Raw genomic sequence first — 19,715 nt, forward strand, 5'->3', positions numbered from 1 at the left:
ACTCAGTGGGTTTTGCAGGTGAGCATATATGTTATCATCTATTATAGTTTTATTATTACCTACATTATTATTATTATTACCCTACAGTCAGTGCTATAGTCTTAAATAAGCCTACATATTGGTCAGGTGGCAGGTCCCTATAAAACAAACACTTTGTTTTCAGAAATAATTTAATTGTCATAAATAAAACAAATTATACACACATTTATTCTCGGTCATGTCACATTCAAACCATAGTGCATTGTAGTGCCCTGTTTGTCACTGTCTCTGAAGAAATATCACAAAAATATTTTATAATGTGAGGCAAACCAAAATACCCTTATGGTATTAACTAAATGTTTGCGATCTTTCACATAAAGTGCAACTCAAACTTATATAAAAGGAACAAACATCTCTTTTCAGATATAATGTACAACATCCCAAAACAACTGTACAGTTACAGAGCGGACACAATAAAAGCCTAACATAAATTATTTCAGCATAAATATACTCTATAGCATCCGCACTATATTGTGATAAAATAATGTATTTTTTTATAGTCATTTCAATATGTACTTAAATGTATACACAGTAAAAATAAAAACAAGTGCAACCATTGAAATACTTAATATTTGAAAGAAATATTTTATAATAAATCATAGATCCAAAAAAGTTGATTTGTGACTTTTCTTTAGGGGAAATTCCTTGCAGAGGGATCTTCTACTCATGAATGCACACCCCTGCAGTAGTCTGTGTGTTTCTGTGAGTGCATTCTTAAAGCTTTGGTCGTTCTTCTCACAGCCAGAAGCCACAACAGTTTATTTACAACAGTATACTCATGACTTCTGTTTGCTTGTCAGTTATCCAGTGAACTTGCCCCTCCATTTGCAGAAGAGGCTTTGCTCTTTGATTTGCTTGATGTGCGAAAAGAGAAGCGTTTGATGAGACGTCGCGAAAAGCTGCCTGACTTTTTGTGGGTGCTTGCTGTGGAGACAACAAAGTTATTTCCCATGTTGGAGAGGTCTTCATGGGACTGACTGAAGCAGGACTCTTTCTCTTGATGTTTTCTGCGGAACAACAGTTTGGTCCCACTCTGCAGAAAGCCCACTGCAAAAAGCACATATTACATTAAATTTGTGCTTCAGTCATTAGACTGATTTATTTAATCTAGACTAGAGACCTTTTGACATTCACAAAAGTAGTTCTAAACTGATTATGTTCTTCTGGAGTCATGAAGACAGAAATTGTAATTCCAGTATGACTGTATATGTGTGTATATGTGTGTATATGTATATATTTTTACATATACGTATATATATATTTTTATATATGTACGTATATACATATATGCATGTCTGGTAAAAGTAATACTGGACAATTTGATAGCAAGTACATGTCTAAAACAGTATTCACCTTAAATACCCCCTAAGCTCTAGTCAATTCATTGTGTGGACACTAGGAGCCACTAGACATTAACTACTAACTATCTACTACTAACTACTGCCATATGTAATTATACTAACCAGTAACCACCAGTAAAATGTAAATTATTAAAATGAAACATTCTAAAACATGTTTTAATTATGTCTGTGACCTGACCTGTTTCTGACCATTTAATACTCACTATTATTAGCATTATTAGATTTATAGTGATATTATTTTTACCTTTATGGTCCTTGAGGCTGCGAGTCTCCAGTGCACCGGTGGAGCCAGTGTCTGACTCCACATCATCCACTGAGGGGCGCTCTGACACATCTGATGGTGTGGTCTCATCAGGGTCAGCAGAATGCCCTGCCCCGTAGTGGTTCCCATGCAGAGATGCATCCATCGCTGCTGCGTAGCCACTCGATAATGAGCTGTCGTCTTTGGAGAGTGGAACCTGGAGGAGGGCAGACTACATCAAAGCATGCATTTTTCTCATGGCATAAAATGACTATACAAATTCAATGAAGCTGTATCTTTTATTTTGCAAGATTCCCTCTGTAGGCAGCTAACTAACAGTCTTTATAATCAGGTCAAAATGTGTTCTCGCTAATAGTGTCCTCAGAGAGTGCACTAAAATTAAACCACTTTACCTTGTTGCATAATCAGAGCTTCACATATTTTCATTCAAGATTATGTCGGTGCAAAAACATCCATTATGATTATTATCTAACCTTTGATACGCCTGAGATAATCAGTGTGCTTCTTTTAGTCGGGGTCTTCCGGACCACTTTGGACTCTGTCAGCTGACGGATGGCCGTCTCAGCCACAGGGTCCAGGCCATTGGAGAGACGACTGGCCTCTGTGGAGCAACATAATTAAACATAAAGCATAGCTACACATACATAATATACTGATAAGGTCAAACATTGATAATTATAATGCAGAATATGTGTCTATAAATCTAGCCAGGATGTAAATACAGAATTTACACATGCATAACAAGAGTTCTAACTAAATAGTTTCATATTGTGTGGTGTGATATGGTGTTTTCCTCCTTGCTGCTTGGTGCTTGCACCTCATCCTTCTTTGCATATATTTTGCAAAACAACAAGCCTGACATTTCAGTCTAGCACTTACTGCTGGGATTGGGGCTTGAGCTACTTTTTCCGTCTGACAGAATGGTGGGCTTCTTCTCTGTCACCTCCACTTTAGAAGGAGACCGTAAGGGAGAGTCACCTAAATCAACACAAAATAGTCAACTAGCTCTTCTTGCTCTGATGATGTGAAATATGGCAATAACAATCATTGCAATAATTATGATCATTTCAAAGAATGTTCAAGAGTCAGTTAATGTTGTACACATTTAAACACTTCTATAGGCATTAACATTTAAGAGAAGACTGAAATATAAATCACTCACATAAAAATACCATGCATTTCATTACATGGTTTTAGAGCTCTATATTAAAGGGGTGTAACATTAGAATTCCTACATCAGGGGTTCTCAAACTGTGGTACATGAGCTCTATCATGTGTACTGTACAAATACTGACTGAATTTAACCCACATCTCTGTCCTCTTTTTAGTTAGTCCTTGTTTAGAACTATTATAGCAAGTGTGTAGTCCCATTTTAGATCTGGTTTACCCATACTTTGGATCAAGAAGAGTCAAGATTAGGTGATTCGCTAATTGGCCTTTCCACCATATTGTGATTTAAATATTACTCAATCAAGTGTACCTGGACTGTGATCGAGTTTGAGACGAGACTGGACAGTGGTGACAGTGGTTACAATGGTCCCGTCAGGCATTATTGTTCGATCTACATCCACTTTCTTTGTTGGTGTGAGGGACGAGCGAAGAGGCAAAACACTACCACTAGATTCCCCTGTCTCTACATATGTAATCTGCAGAAACATAAAGATGGAATATTTTTTATGGTCTTAAACATGTCATGCACAGAATATTTAAAACTATGTCATTCTGCATATGTCTGAAAATAATGACTCCTCTGACCTCTGCAGTCACAGTGGCATTTGGAGCCAGTCCATAGCCTGGGCTGATTGATAACACACGTTGCTCTTGGGAAACCTTGCAAAGCTCCAAGGTAAGAGTCGCATGTCCAGGCAAGAACTCTGTGAAATAGCAACAACAGCACAAATAAATCATCAATTAAAATATTACAAAAGAAGCAGAGAGCTGTTGTTTCTATGTGTACAAAAATGCTAACAACCGCACTTGGAGCATTGCTGCTTACAGTGAAATTTAGGCCTGAGTGATTTTGATTAAGCGTCAAACATTTTCCTGCTAAGTGTTTTTGAACTGCAGCCAAAAGTCAATCGGTATAAGCTCTGACTTACTTTCCCGTTTGCCGTTTCGCTCCAAAAGTCTTATTCTCAGCTCTTTGGATTCCAGACCCAAGTCACTGTAACAGAAAAAAACACCCACAGTCAATCTCATCAGCTTTACAGTATTTTGTCTCCTGCTCGAGTAGACAATGCTGACGTACAAAGAAATGTCTTCACTCCACTCCACTGGGGTGTTGGGGTTATTGGGTAAAGACAGGAAGCGTGTGGTCTTCTCTGTGGAAGGTTGGTCCAAGTTCAGGACACAGCAGATCTCCCCTGATTTCAACCATAGCTCTACAAAGATACAAGGGAATAACACACATCAACTAATTAACTAATGGGAGGATGATTGTTTTTTTAATGAAATATCTAAACTTGTGATTGAAAAATTTGGAACTTTTTAATCATATTCATATTATGACTTTAAGTCCTTTCAACTGACAACAATCACTTTTTTGGGGTTCAATAATGACACCACTTTCTGAAGCTATTGTAAAAATAATTTAACTTTGGGTCATTTTTACTGAGAGAGTAGAGAACTTTGTACCAGTTTTGTTTCATACGAATCGGGCCAGATCAACAAATCTGCAAACTGACAGCAAAACAACAATTTTATTTAAACTGCAGGAATTATATTACGATGGGACATGAATGCAACCTATTACACACCTGCTGACCTAAAAGTCACCACCTGGATTTAACTAAGAAAATATAATTATTTGATAAATGCATCAATACTAAGTGCAAGAATGCAGGTGTGACAGAAATTTAAGTATAGTCATGTTGTGTATTTAAAAAGCATTTGATCTGTGTCTGTCTGCCAGACCCAGACCAGACATTAACATGTGTAAAGCTCTGTCTCCCTCCCTCAGGAAACTCGCTGTTGTTCTACCTGTCTAAGTGTAAAAGTTCATTATCATATGGGTGTGAAACAAAGTCACTCTGCTTTGAAATGTATGTAGCATTGTCATTCTGGTATAAAATAGTCAGAGCTCAGATGATCAGGGGTGGTTGGTTGGGTTGTTGAGACTTGGACTTAGAGTGAGAGGGGAACTGGGGGGAGGCCGGGAGGCTCCCAGTCTGTGGCCAGGGCAGGCCTGGGCCCTGTCCTGTCTGTATCTGCTGTAATAAACAATAAACCTTTTTTTTCTGTATTTCAAAACTCACCGAGCTTCGTAAATGGATTACTTTTCAACTAGAACTGTAATTTTCCCACAGCACAAGCACCGAAATATACTGAATGGCCATTATTTAAGTTTATCCCAAGATGACAATGGGACTCAAGACTCATTTGGCTTAGACTGTGATAAAGAGGGAGCAGGGAGCAGACATTCACACGTGGACTGGATTAACTCAGGTTTGAGGCAGTGTTTGTGGGTGGCATTTAGTGGGAGGTGTAAAAAAGGAATTTCCAGCAGGAAAACTGACCTTTGGATAAGGTCACTCTGAGCTGCCGGAGTTGGAGCCGTCTCACACTCTGGGACCCCACAGATAAATAATCTTTTGTTATCTGTAAATACATCAAAATATACTTTACATTTAACAGTATTTATAATCAAGATAAACACAAGTGTACAGTGTTACACAAAAATTACCAGGGGACCTGACACACAAGTTTTCAGATCCAAGACCATGGCTGGCTGTGCGCCAAAGAGAGTGTCCTCCACGAGTCCTCTAATCACATCCAATTCTCCTTCACCTGCACGGCCCTAGGAAGAAAAACACATGGAAGAGGAAACCAATATCTGTTTACACACAGACCACACAGCAGAGACTCAACTACCCAAGAAACACATCACAATTAGCATTTTAGAATCAAGGACAAAGATTACAATGGATTCTATGGTATGCATGACCTTTTCCGCATTTTTGTTTGACTGAAATTCCACAGATGCAACAGCTGTAGTTTTACCTGTTTTTGGATCTTGAGAGATGATATGGATATAGAAAGACTAGACTGTCTTGAAAGAGTCCAGGACATCAGCAGCCCCTCATTTTCCACTTCTTCAAGACATACTTCCATCTGAAATAAAAATCAAACAAATGCTACTTCAAAATCAGGGAAGCTTTGCAACACATTGGACAATCTGTGCAAGCAGACTAACAAGGTCTAACATTATTCTGTAATTTGACACCTTTTCAGACTTTGCATTTGTATGGATTTAACTGGAATCACTTTGAAAATGTAAATGTTTGGTCTTTCATTTGAGAGGCTTTTTCAGAACTGGCTCCAATTGCATTCACACTTTAATCCCGATGTAGATTTGGTTTGGTTTAGGCCTAGACAAGTTTAGTTCTAGGTTTAGTCTCAATTCTGATGTGATATTTGTGCAAATGTGAATGTAACCTTTTGTTATGGATTGCACCTGGACTACTGAGGGATTACACAGACATCAAGGCTTTATGTCAGAAAAAATATTAAGTGGCTGAAAGTGGAGATGTGATGTATAATCATATTGCTCGGTTCAGTTTTACCTTGGCCAACACTGGTACAATATGGATTTGATATGTTTCCATGGAGACGGAGGCCGCTGACTGCTGAGTGACTGACACGGGAAACGTCATGTTGCCCACCTGACATTTACACTGTAGGACCTGTGCATCAAAGACATAACACAACACATGTATTACTTTTGTGCATGAGAGCACCAAACCAACTTTAAATAACAAATTAAATCCAAATAACAAATTGGAAGAACATTTACATACCATCCGATGTGCTGATTGGTCAGTGCAGGCCACACTCTCTATTTCACAGGTAGTATTAAGCTGTAAACTGCTGTCAAATGTGATCTGGATTGAACTCTGAAATAAAACAGAATAAAAACATGATAAGGACATGTATAATAATATCATCATTTACATTAACATAAACAAGTGCAGACACAAATGTTGATGTTTGAGTCAGTCCTGGTTTACTCTAGTGGCTTTATCCTGGTTATACACCTGTTTAAGATGTGGTTTTGTTTATGATTATCTAATTAGTTTGATCTGGTGATTTCTTAAGGCTAGTTCCAGTCAAATTGTGAGAGATGTCTACAGTCAGTCCTCTGTCTGTATAAGCATGTGATTTAAGAGCTGAGTTTAGACTTTGAAGGTCTTTAGAGGCCTCGGGAGGCCTTTAGGAGCCTGTTCATGTTCATAAAAAATACCAAAAGTCATTGTATTTGTTTTTGAGATGGATCAATAATGAGGAAAAATGTTTGGTTTGTTCTAGGTGGAATTTCCAAATAAAATAAGATTGGTTACTTCCTTAGTATTTAAATGCTCTATAATCAATGTATAGGCTCTAAAAATGACAAATGTATCCCATAACAGCTAATGCTTGCTGCTGAATCATTCTACTTAGACTAAAAGACACCCCCTATCAGAAAACATTTTAGTATCTTGGCAGAGGGTTATACAAAAGCATGGGGACTAGTGTTACTGTGAGCCAGTGGATCTGTTTCATTGGACCACATTAACTGTCACGAGAGATGAGAGAGAGCCAACACAAATCCCCTATTGTCACTGCATATGTTACAGCACGTCCAGTTACACACCAGTTTGAGGCATTTGTGTAGTCAGCGCTACACGCTAAAGGGGCAGAGAGCCCAGGATGCTGGTTTACATCAGTGACATGCTGCAACAGTCCCATAAAAATACTATGCCATAAATTACTAATTAATGTTGCAAACTGCTGAGTCACCCAGGCTTTCATTATGTCCAAAGTTCAGAACAAATTATGCAAATTGACAATGGCTAACAACATTTTATGCTATCATGATTTTGTCCATGCAAAATTTTGACTCATAATATCAGTAATAAATTGTTGTTACGGTTAGTTTTACTGTAAATGTTTTTATGACAGAGAAGCAAAAAGGAGGAGACATGATTTCTCAAATGGACAAGGTGTAAGGCAGAATAATTTTGAAAAAAGATAATGGATTGCAAGTTATCTGAAAAGTATTGCAATCACAATTAGATCTGCAATTCATGTTTTAAAACCCCAGGAGCATCAGCATTTGAGAGACACTGCAATATGAACTGATAAACTAAAACAATAAGGTGGATACATTAAACTATCCTGTATATTTAGATAAAAGCACAGGGCACTGCTTACATAGACATTGAATTACCTAAATGATTGCACCTCTTCAGATTGTGATTTTGATTCGATTTACTGTGGATTCCCACTGACACACAGCCACAAATGATGCAGCAAATGATTCATCTGATAAATATTATACATGGAATTATGGCCTAATATGGACATCATAGAATCATCAAAAGGTCATAATGGCGCTAATTGACAACTAAATTTAGAAATGATTCTGTTAGTTTAATTAAGCCTGAATAGGCGGATATCCAGATGTCTGTGCAGTGTTATGCTTTGTCAGCGGGTGCTTTGGGCAGTGGGCATGTGCTTGCAGTGACCTAGTGATGCAGTGGAGGTCAGATGAGAATAATAAAGATCCTGAGGACATCTCCAGTGTCACATCAGGTTTGTCAGCGTCAGGCCTCTGGGTCTCAGAAGCATGTGGGCCAAACAAAATCAACCCTCCTCCAGCACTGGTCGGCTCATATAACCAATTTGGATACCATTTCCAGTCAGTACAACACAAATGATTTGAGTAAACAAAGCTGCAGCTAAATTAACACATCATTAAACTTGAAAATCTTGAAAAAACATCATGTTCATCACCAAACTAGGCTTGATATTGTAGCAATCCATACTTGAAGTATTTTTTGCAAAGCTGCATAGAGATATTTTATGATTGTTTAATTAATGCTAGTGTAATGGAAATTAAAATATTGTGCCATTATTTTACCTTTTAGAAATCACATGGTCTCATAACTAAAACTCATTTGGTTTGGTCGTCAAACACAGTGTTAGAAAAACCTTTCTCATGTCAACTCTTTTGTTCCCTCTTGGTGGCTAGACTTGTTAAGATGTGTTGTAATGCAAGTGAAAGTAGATGCAACCAGACCATACAGTCGGCTTTCAATCCCTCCCTATTGACCCCCTGAGGGGACCCAGCTCATGAATGTCTTCAGGAGCTGATCTGACCACACCTCAGCAGAAGTACCACACTCCCTCCCCTGAAGTGTTTCACATCTCGTATTGTTTCTACTCCACATGCTACTTCACACCTTGTATTGTCTCTACTCCAAATGTTACCTCCTGAGGGGAACCGGCTCCTGAATGTCTCCAGGAGCTGGACTGACCACCTCTAAATGGGAGTGTCACATGCTTACTTTGAAATGTATGTCCTCTGGTCATCTCAAACTATATAAACTGGGTGCTTTCCAGCATTCGGGGTCTGACATAAGGGGGAGATGCTGTCGGACCTATTTCTTGCAAGAAATAAACTCTTGTCTATGCTTCAACATTCATCAGAGCTTGCAAAAGGAGTCTTATTTCCACGACACTAGTATTGGCACTATTGTATGTATTTCTACTGCAACTTTATCTTTTCTGTTTGAGAAGGAGGGTCTCTAGGGACAAGGGATGGCTTAGGACAATTATCTATTTCCTTATTTCTTATGGATGTTGGTCACTCTACATGTTTTGTATTGATAGATCAACAATGGCTATGAAAAATAATATTTTGAACTTGCTGAAAACTAAACGTGGCAGCACAGTGGCTGAAAAAAGGTCACTCCTCCTGCACCTTCTATCTATACAGAGTTTACTTTGTGTATGTTGCAAATGCGTTTTGGTAACCTTGCTAATGCTAGTGCCAAGGTAAGGCTCCCCTGCATTTAAACATGTGACAAAGGAGCAGCTTAGGCTATAACTCTAAAGCCAGATGTTAAACATAACCCATTTTTACAGGATCAAAATGAAAGAGTCTGAATGACCAGCCTGGGACAGAGGGATGAAGAGGCTTCCTGTGCACTCATCACAAATGAGGCTGAGTGGTTAATGTCCCCAGTCATTTAGGAGGAACCTACTTGAGCATAATCACGGAGCATTAATCAGCTACAGCAGCTCACAGTCAGAGAGAGCCATGAGAGAAGTGTGGCCCCGGGATAATCGCACATCTCATTTTAATTGCAGATTTTGAACGGACACTTCCTTATTGCTACCAGATGCACACACTTTATTTTGTAGCAGTGAAATTAGCCGCGGCGGTGTGTTTAGCCTCATGTGTCAGTGGCAGATGCACAGATGATGCTTGGATCCTTGAGAGAACAGTGCTAGAGGGGTTATTGTGTCAGTGCCATAAATTAGTTTCAGTATTATTGTTTGTCTTGTATATTTTCATCAGTAATATATCGTACGCCAAAATGTGTTGTCGTGACAGACCTAGATCTCACAAAGAAAGCCAACATTCACACAGACAAACGGGAGTAACTCTATGCCAGATTCTCCTGCCAACACCAGAGGCTCATTCAGTAATAGTGCAAAGAATAGTGCAGAGGATAGTGCAGAGGACAGGCCTATTCCTGAGACAAACAACTGAGTCATACAAACACGTCGCAGCCAAACATGCAGAAGGGGCCAAAATATTCCCCAAAGGTTACCCTCCATAAACTGTGAGCATGTGCCGTCTTTTCCCACAAAATCAAATACGATCTACACAGTGCACTGTTCAGGGGTGAAAAACAGATAAGATACTTTGAGGCTGTAGTACTATTTAAAGGTATACTATGTCACTTTTCAGAAGGTACACCTCCCCATTCACTCCATAGAGATGTAATTCTTTGCCTTGAATGTTCCACTGTTTTGCACTAAACTTATCTCAATTACCGGTGGTTTATTGCTAAAAAAAAATGTTTTAATGGAAAAGCATGTATTGTTATTCAGTGCAGGGTGGCCTCAGGGTGGAGATCTGACTTGGCCTGGTGTCATAAATAAATAAATGAATGAATGAATGAATGAATAAATAAATAAATAAATAAATAAATGGATAAATAAAATAAATGAATAAATAAAATAATAAATAAAAAATAATACATAAATAAATTTAACATTATAGGTGAAGCAAAAAATGCAGAAAAGTAGCTGACACAGAATGTAAAAATAATAAGCTGCTGGTGGTTATCATTGAAGCTTTTTGAAATGTTTGAATATAACTGCACAATCAACTTAATAAATAAGGAGGATAAATGGTCTAATGCCTTGGCATCAAAACTTATTGTCAGAAAACTCTCTTTGTCTTCCTGGTATTTCAGTTCATTTCCATGAAAATGTCACCCAGATCTTGCTTTGTCTCATGTGTAACCAACTCTACCACACATTTGATCCGTCTGAAGGTCTTTGCAATGTTCTTGTCTTCTGCAAATCTAATGTATAACCCAAACAGTGATTCACAGGCGTCTTACTTTTGTTTATGTAACGGTGAGACCAGAATCCAGAAAACTGAGTCATTTTTCAGACCGTCTGCGTTCATAGGGTCAGGTTTCCTCAAGGGAGTGTCACGCTACAAGGACAACAGCCACGACACTGCACTTTGACACTCCACTGTTTTGATGTTGTAAAGAGAAAGATCGTCAAAGAGCGATGAGACGTGGGTGTCGCGGGAACAGTGACAGATAAACCATTTCGTGCTGTGTTCAGTTTTATACATCCATCCATCCATCCATTTTCTTCTGCTTATCCGGAGCCGGGTCGCGGGGGCAGCAGTCTAAGCAGGGACTCCCAGACTTCCCTCACCCCGGACACATCCTCCAGCTCCTCCGGTGGGACCCCAAGGCGTTCCCAGGCCAGCCGAGAGACATAGTCCGTCCAGCGTGTCCTGGGTCTTCCCTGGGGCCTCCTCCCGGTGAGACATGCCCAGAACACCTCCCTAGGGAGGCGTCCAGGAGACATCCTGAGCAGATGCCCGAGCCACCTCAACTGGTTCCCCTCAACGTGTAGGAGCAGCGGCTCTACTCCGAGCTCCTCCCGTGTGACCAAGCTCCTCACCCTATCCCTAAGGGTGCGCCCGGCCACTCTGCGGAGGAAGCCCATTTCAGCCGCTTGTATCCGCGATCTTGTCCTTTCGGTCATTACCCAGAGCTCATGACCATAGGTGAGGGTAGGAACGTAGATTGACCGGTAAATCTTTACCACAACGGACCGATACAGCGACCGCATCACTGCAGACGCTTCACCGATCCGCCTGTCAATCTCCCGCTCCATCCTTCCCTCACTCGTGAACAAGACCCCGAGATACTTGAACTCCTCCACTTGGGGCAGAGACTCACCACCCACCCGGAGAGAGCAAACCACCTTTTTCCGGTCGAGAACCATGGCCTCGGATTTGGAGGAGCTGATTCTCATCCCAGCCGCTTCACACTCGGCTGCAAACCGCCCCAGTGCCTGCTGCAGGTCCTGGCTCGAAGAAGCCATCAGGACAACATCATCTGCAAACAGCAGAGATGAAATCCTGTGGTTCCAAAACCAGGCCCCCTCCAGCCCCTGGCTGCGCCTAGAAATTCTGTCCATAAATATAATGAACAGAACCGGTGACAAAGGGCAGCCCTGGCGGAGTCCAACATGCACCGGGAACAGGTCTGACTTACTGCCGGCAATGCGAACACAGCTCCTGCTCCGGTCATACAGGGACCGGACAGCCCTTAGCAAAGAGCCCCGGACCCCATACTCCCAGAGCACCCCCCAAAGGGCACCACGAGGGACACGGTCGAATGCCTTCTCCAGATCCACAAAACACATGTGGACTGGTTGGGCATACTCCCATGAGCCCTCGAGGACCCGATGAAGAGTATAGAGCTGGTCCAGTGTTCCACGACCAGGACGAAAACCACACTGCTCCTCCTGAATCCGAGGTTCGACTATCGGTCGGATTCTCCTCTCCAGTACCCTGGAATAGACCTTACCGGGAAGGCTGAGGAGTGTGATTCCCCTGTAATTGGAACACACCCTCCGGTCCCCCTTCTTATACAGAGGGACCACCACCCCGGTCTGCCATTCCACAGGTACTGTCCCCGACCGCCACGCGATGTTGCAGAGACGTGTCAGCCAAGACAGCCCCACAACATCCAGAGACTTGAGGTACTCAGGACGGATCTCGTCCACCCCCGGAGCCTTGCCACCGAGGAGCTTGCCAACCACCTCAGTGACTTCAGCCAGGGTGATGGACGAGTCCGCCTCTGGGTCCCCAGTTTCTGCTTCCTCCTCGGAAGATGTGACAGTGGGATTGAGGAGATCCTCAAAGTATTCCTTCCACCGCCCGACAACATCCCCAGTCGAGGTCAGCAGCTCTCCACCCGCACTGTAAACAGTGTTGGTGAAGCACTGCTTCCCCCTCCTGAGGCGTCGGACGGTTTGCCAGAATCTCTTTGAGGCCATCCGATAGTCCTTCTCCATGGCCTCTCCGAACTCCTCCCAACCCCGAGTTTTTGCCTCTGTGACTGCCCGAGCCGCGGCACGCTTGGCCCGCCGGTACTCATCAGCTGCCTCAGGAGTCCCACGAGCCAACAAGGCTCGATAGGACTCCTTCTTCAGCTTGACGGCATCCCTTACTTCCAGTGTCCACCACCGGGTTCGGGGATTGCCGCCGCGACAAGCACCACAGACCTTACGACCACAGCTACGAGCAGCCGCACCGACAATAGAGGTGGAGAACATGGCCCACTCGGAGTCCATGTCTCCAACCTCCCCCGGAATCAGGGAGAAGCTCTCCCGGAGGTGGGAGTTGAAGACCCCCCTGACAGAGGGCTCCGCCAGACGTTCCCAGCAGACCCTCACAATGCGCTTGGGTCTGCCAGGTCTGTCCGGCTTCCTCCTCCGCCAGCGGATCCAACTCACCACCAGGTGGTGATCAGTTGACAGCTCAGCCCCTCTTCACCCGAGTGTCCAAGACACGCGGTCGGAGGTCAGATGACACGACAACAAAGTCGATCATCGACCTCCGACCTAGAGTGTCCTGGTGCCATGTGCACCGATGGACACCCTTGTGCTCGAACATGGTGTTTGTTATGGACGAGCTGTGACTAGCACAGAAGTCCAATAACAAAACACCGCTCGGGTTCAGATCGGGGAGGCCGTTCCTCCCAATCACGCCCCTCCAAGTGTCACTGTCGTTACCCACATGGGCGTTGAAGTCCCCCAGGAGAACAACGGAGTCCCCGGGTTGGTGCACTGTCTAGTACCCCTCCCAGGGACTCCAAGAAGGCCGGGTACTCTGCACTGTTGTTTGGCCAGTGTTGGGGTTCACTCCAGTGAACGAGAGGGTCGCGTCCCTGCGCCTTCGGGTCGGGGACAGGTCTCTCACTGTTGTGTCAGTTACGTCGCCAGTCCGGGCGACGTAACTGGCCTTGTTCTTTGTCTGTTCATGTAGGGCTTCTGACAATAAATAGAATGAAAATCTAGACCACGTTTACAAATAGTTAAAGAATTTTGAGTGGAAAAAAATATTAGATCAACCAAAATAGTAGATGGACGACTAGCCAATACGCTAAAAAATGCAAATCATTTCTGGTCATATTTAATTTAAGAATATGCGACAGCTTCATTAAATCTTTATCACAGTCCGTATTTGCTTGGTTGTTATTGGAATTTATTTTTTTGATCCTTTGGTTACTAGTATTGCATTTTATTACAACAAATTAATCTGGATATATTCTTAAATATTGATTTTATTTTTATATTTATATTTAAAAAAAACTGACTTGTTAAAACCAGTATTGCTTGGGATTGTGCTATTTAAAGTCATTTCGAATCTACCTCTGACTGACATAGAAAAATACAGCTTGGAAGTAGAAATATAATCTTAAGACATTGTCTCAGTTGCCTGTCGGATATGACCACAGCAACGTAGTGTGGGAGGAATATGTGTTTTGTGTGGAAAACAATGAGAAATGAGTTGCTTGTGGCAACTCAGTGCATATCATCACGTCCATCTGAGCAGGTTCTACCAGTCAGACACAGGTATGTCTCTATTCTACCAGAAAGAGACAGAAAGTTTCATTCTGCTTTAACAAACCACCTGCCAACAACAAAACTAATTGTAATCTGAGTTCAAAAGTGAGAACAAAACGCACTGATTTGTTTAATGGTCATGTCGCTTTTGTACTGACAGATAAGTCCATAGTCATAATTTAGAAAAGACATTTTATTATTAGTAGTTGGCTCTAATCGTACACCACATGCACAGTGAGACAAGAGCAGCTTGTTTAGTCTGGGAAACAGTCTGCCATCAGTGTCGCAGTTAGAATTCAGCTCTGAATGCCACTGTGACTGTACTAATAAAAAAAAAACAACAACACTTAGGGTTACATACATTAAGTTTTATCTCAACTGAACACTTTGCAACTCTTAAAACTGCTTAGAGAAGACAGGGGACCAATTTAGCAAACCCTGGAAACGTGATCCGTCTGTGTCTGACAGCCCAAAGAGCCATATTAGTACCAATTACACAAACCATCGATAACTGTCACCTTTTCCTTAGCCACAGTAGTTTATTTTGCAGTTAGTCATAGAGTTCCCTCGAGCACAAAACAATAGTATTTATCTTCTATGAGCTTCAAAGTTCATTCAGTTTTCTTGAAGTTGGTGGAAAGTATTTCTGTAACAAGCTAGAATGAAAGACTATGACAACCGAGCAACTACCGACTGCAAAAGATTTTATCGTTTCTGTTGTTGCTTGGAACGCTTTAAATATGTCAGGAAAATGAAAATAAAATGTGTAAATCATGAGGTCACATGCAAAGACCGGACCATCTATTGTTCCTGGGTCACTCGTTTGGAAGCATGATGGTAAACGTGGGCTTGCTTGACATTTATAACTATGGAGCAATATTTAGACAAGGAAGGTCAGTTGTTTGCACAAGTTTGAGGGTTAAGCTGGGCAATTAATTAGACAATAATAGCAAATGGCATTTTGAAAAGCTTTTATCACCATAATCCTTCAATCTTTGATAAAAATAAAATAAATAAATAAACCAACTACAGAAACAGATTTTAAAAGTCTTGTTTATGACTTTTTAATGTGCAATTCTGCATAATATTTCTGAACAATCTATGTAAGGTGTGCGTGTGTCTCATCATACATTTGAACATGTCTACATCTGAAATGACTAATTGATTTACATGCTTCTCAAGTGACTGGAGCTCATTGTTGTGCATTGACTGTGAGCCTTTAAACTCTACAGCAACAACTCATCGTCCAGTCCACAAAGGCACAAGCACACGCCATTTCAGAGCCAGAGGTCAGGGGATCTGTCAGAGCTCCCTATGTGGTTGACTTTGATTTGCATGCATCAAAAGCACAATTTAAAAGAAAGAAAAAAACAGAGATGGTGAATGTAATCTGCTTGATGCAACAAGATAAAATGATGTGTGACCCTTTCATATGAATGTTATGACAACATTTAATAACTAAGGCTGTCTACCTTTATCCGTTTTTAGTTGATTAATCAGCTGATGGAGTCCTAGGGTGTGTTCACATTCATCTTTTTGGTCCTAGTTTTAGCCCAGTTTGAGTCCAAATGTAGACTTAGGTTGGTCTTATTTTAGTCCTGGTTTAGTTCTGGTCTAGTCCACATTTAATCTCAGTTTAGTGTCAATTTTGATGTGATTGTGCAACTGTGAATGCACCCTTAGTCTACCAGTTTATTTTTATTAATCAACCAATGTATTGTATTAATATTTCTTTATCTTTAATAAGTTTACTGCAGCAGAAAGAAGAAGGTGGAGTGAGTTGAGGTTAAGGAGTGAACTGTACATTCAATCTAGTTTGTTAGTCCAGTTTGGGTCTGATGCTTGGTCAGACCAGAGATACTAAACAGTAAAGTAAATAGTTTTAAGAGCTCGTGACATGCCTTCTTTAGTCAATTAATCAATCAAATGCTCAAAAAATGAAAACATAATGACATGCAGTATGTGTAGATTTTTTTGGTATATTTTATTATTTAGTACATGCCTCTTCTAAAAAAAACTTTGATAAAAAATAATTTTCTGCATTTAATGCCAGAAACTTAAAAATGTCTTGCAGTGAAACACAGATATATATATATATATATATATATATATATATATATATATATATATATATATATATATATATATATATATATATATATATATATATATATTTTTTTTTTTTTTTTTTTTTTTTTTTTTTTAAATAAACTATATTATTGAAAATAGCATAAACAGCATTAACTCAACTCTACCCATTTTTTCATAAATAGAGTAAACATTTAAACTCTGGATAAAACTTAAGCATGTTAGCACTTTTCTTCTTTAAATTTAAGTTCTTATATATAATATTTAACAGAAATATCTGCGTTTCCGCATGTATACAGTACACCATTTTATCAAATCACTGGAATACAAACAATGGCTTAGCTATCGAAACTGACCACTATCAACATCTAAATACCTTTATTACATTTATTGTCTATTGCATTTTGAATAATTACTAATTAATCTACCAATTTCATTTATTTATATGATTATTTTTCATTTAAAATGAAAATTATTACTTTAATATTGCAGCATATATGGTTAGTTGAATAACAATAAATGCAGATTTTTTTGTTTTGTTTGAATGCTTAATGTGACCTACAACAAGTGCATGTCTGTTTTACCATATGACAAATTCTGTTTTGACACATTTTGTCTTACTAACATTTTTCATTTATTTTCATTATAAACTGATATATAATTTTCCCATCAAAGAGAAACACAAGCACCTGCTGTGACTGTTCGTACCAAGCATTCATTTGAAATGTTTTGCTTTAAATATAACAATTTTACACAGCCTTTAATCTTTCATCAAATGGCAAAATTGTAGCATTTGTACTTCTTGTGACAAAGGTGTCACTAACAAAAACTAACTTGTGTCCACTTCAGAGTCCTGCAGGGTCCTCAGAGTGATGTCATCACATGAAGACAAACTTGAAGAAAGACAATAGGTTATGGTAGGTATGAAAATAGGTTTTTGAGGACAACTATACTTAAGACATTAAAAATGGTGCTTTTGTGTTAATTTAGAAAATTCTATATGTTCATGTCAAGGTTTATGGAATTATGCCACAGAGAAAAGGTGATGATTTTGTCCATTTTTATAATGTGTGCAAGCAAATGTCATGACTCACTCTATGTGTGACTCGTTTCACTGAATGACATTTTAAACCTATAATATTCTTTAAAATTTGGTTTCTTCTTTCTAATGTGTATTAGTACAATAAAAGTGATATGAAACAAATACATTTAAATAATTAAATCATTATAAGCTTTATATATTAATTAATAACAGCTGAAAAGTTGTGGCTTCTGGACACAAAAATGCCAATGTTACGTCATTGACTTTTTAATATTTTTTTTTTACATTGCGTAGCTGTTGCACTTTCCTTCTCTCTCCACTGACATGTATTGATTCAGAGTTGTTATGCAAGACTCAGCCCCATCTTTTTCCCGAATAGACACTCAAACTCCTACACCTCCACCTCTCTGCCCACACGCTGCAGCAGCATCACAGCACTTCAAATCCTGACACTGTTTAACATCGCTTCAGTGAGAATGAACAAAAATATACACCACCACTATTTAATCTTAACTAAATAATGCACAACTTTGCCAGGATTGATAATAATGTGATGAGCTAGAACATAAGTCCTACAAAGTACCAATCAATTAAAAATCAGAACAGCAAGGAACAGCAAGACCCTGGAAATCTTGAAAAAGCTCTACCACAAAGCTATACCATACACTGCAATGTACTGAGTTTAAGCAGTCTATAACAGGGTTTTTCTATAATGATTACTTAAGGACGACAATTGCTTGCAGTTACTATGGACTGACTTCTCCAGTCCCAGTCTACTCACCCCATGCCTGCTTGCTTGCTCATTCAGTGCTTTGACCCAGGTCCTCTGCCAGTGCTCCCTGAAGGATTTGAAGGAGAACAGAGAGGCCACCAGCCCCTTCACTCCAGCCTCAGAAGCAGCTCTTCCGTCCCATCCGGACCGAAGATGCGTCAGAATGCCCCACACTCCACTCGCCTGGTTCTTCTCCTTTATCCATTTGGGGAGAAGCTGCTGCCAGGCACTTCCCTTCGTGTCCTGCTTGACTGTGCACTTGGCTCTCCACATCCGCAGCACTGCCAGGGAATACTGAACGAACCATGCCAGCACAATGAGCACGGAGGCCAGGAAGACAGCCACCGTGCACAGCCAGCCCAGGTCCCGCAGCTCCATCAGTGTCTCCTCGCGCTTCTCATGTCAGCAAAGGAAATATCAGAAGTGTGCGTCCCAGCAGGTCAGTCCCCTTTGGCCTGCGCGAGGAGAACACACGCGGTCACCTTGGTGCATATGTCACAACATTGTAACAGAGCAATAAAAACAGTCATTCACACATAAAGATCACACATTATACGGTTTAAGTCCGCCATAATTAGGTAACACTTGGCCGTGTAGAAGCAGCGTGCGATGCGAAGAGATCAAGACGCTAATATCGTGTCCAAATGCACGTTAGGAGATAAGTTGTTATGAAGTGTTGTCATTATTGTTAAAAAGAAACCTACCGCTGAACTAAGTCACAAGCTGCGACGAATTGAAAGCCAGGAGTGGGTAACATGAAGGTGTCTTCATGGTGATCCGCAGCGCTGCCCACATCAACACCCGTTATTCTCATGTCCGAGACATCAGCGAGTTTTCCACATGTCAGTCTTTCGCTGGCAGGTATCTGTTCTAAACACAGCCTTGAATGGGGTCCTGTGCGCTGCAGTCTCTGGAAGGTTCAATCTCCACTGCCTGTACCCACCTCCTGCTGCTTCTGTCCAGTGCAGTGAGCGATTAAAGCCGGCGGAGGGCGCTCAAGCGACATTGAAGAAAAACAGGAAGGTAAAAATGGCCTTTTCAAAACAAAAGCCTAAAATAAATTTGAATGAATGGGGCTTTGAAAGTTGCTGAGAACACTGGGATTTTTTTTATTTCGATATGTTCACAAACAGAAACAAGGAAAACAGTACGTAAATCCGAACACGAGAACCCATATTTATTTGAACAAAAAAATATTATTAGAAGCTGACT

At 40.6% G+C, this 19,715-nt stretch overlaps 1 protein-coding gene across 1 annotated transcript; it reads right to left on the minus strand.

The window, feature by feature from the left end:
• Nucleotides 1–160: 160 nt before the first annotated feature.
• On the minus strand, nt 161–19,469 carry c2cd2l (c2cd2 like). Its single transcript, XM_033978901.2, has 15 exons — nt 19,208–19,469; nt 18,513–18,958; nt 6,459–6,554; nt 6,225–6,344; nt 5,662–5,772; nt 5,345–5,458; nt 5,178–5,259; nt 3,911–4,043; nt 3,762–3,826; nt 3,418–3,536; nt 3,143–3,308; nt 2,542–2,640; nt 2,136–2,263; nt 1,645–1,858; nt 161–1,086 (listed from the first exon to the last, which is right to left on the minus strand). The coding sequence occupies exons 2-15, from the start codon at nt 18,879–18,881 to the stop codon at nt 836–838; spliced, it is 2,067 nt and encodes a 688-aa protein (XP_033834792.1). The 5' UTR covers nt 18,882–18,958; nt 19,208–19,469; the 3' UTR covers nt 161–835.
• Nucleotides 19,470–19,715: the final 246 nt, after the last annotated feature.

This window comes from Periophthalmus magnuspinnatus, chromosome 14 (assembly GCF_009829125.3).
Source record: "Periophthalmus magnuspinnatus isolate fPerMag1 chromosome 14, fPerMag1.2.pri, whole genome shotgun sequence".
Taxonomy (NCBI): Eukaryota; Metazoa; Chordata; class Actinopteri; order Gobiiformes; family Gobiidae; genus Periophthalmus; species Periophthalmus magnuspinnatus.

Excerpts from the sequence above, each read along its gene's own strand:
- c2cd2l (XM_033978901.2), bottom strand. The coding sequence starts at position 18,881 with ATGGAGCTGCGGGACCTGGGCTGGCTGTGCACGGTGGCTGTCTTCCTG. Across the intron at positions 5,260-5,344 it reads CTTGTGTGTCAGGTCCCCTG|ATAACAAAAGATTATTTATC; the intron begins GTAATTTTTGTG and ends ATGTATTTACAG. Across the intron at positions 3,537-3,761 it reads GCGAAACGGCAAACGGGAAA|AGTTCTTGCCTGGACATGCG; the intron begins GTAAGTCAGAGC and ends GCTATTTCACAG.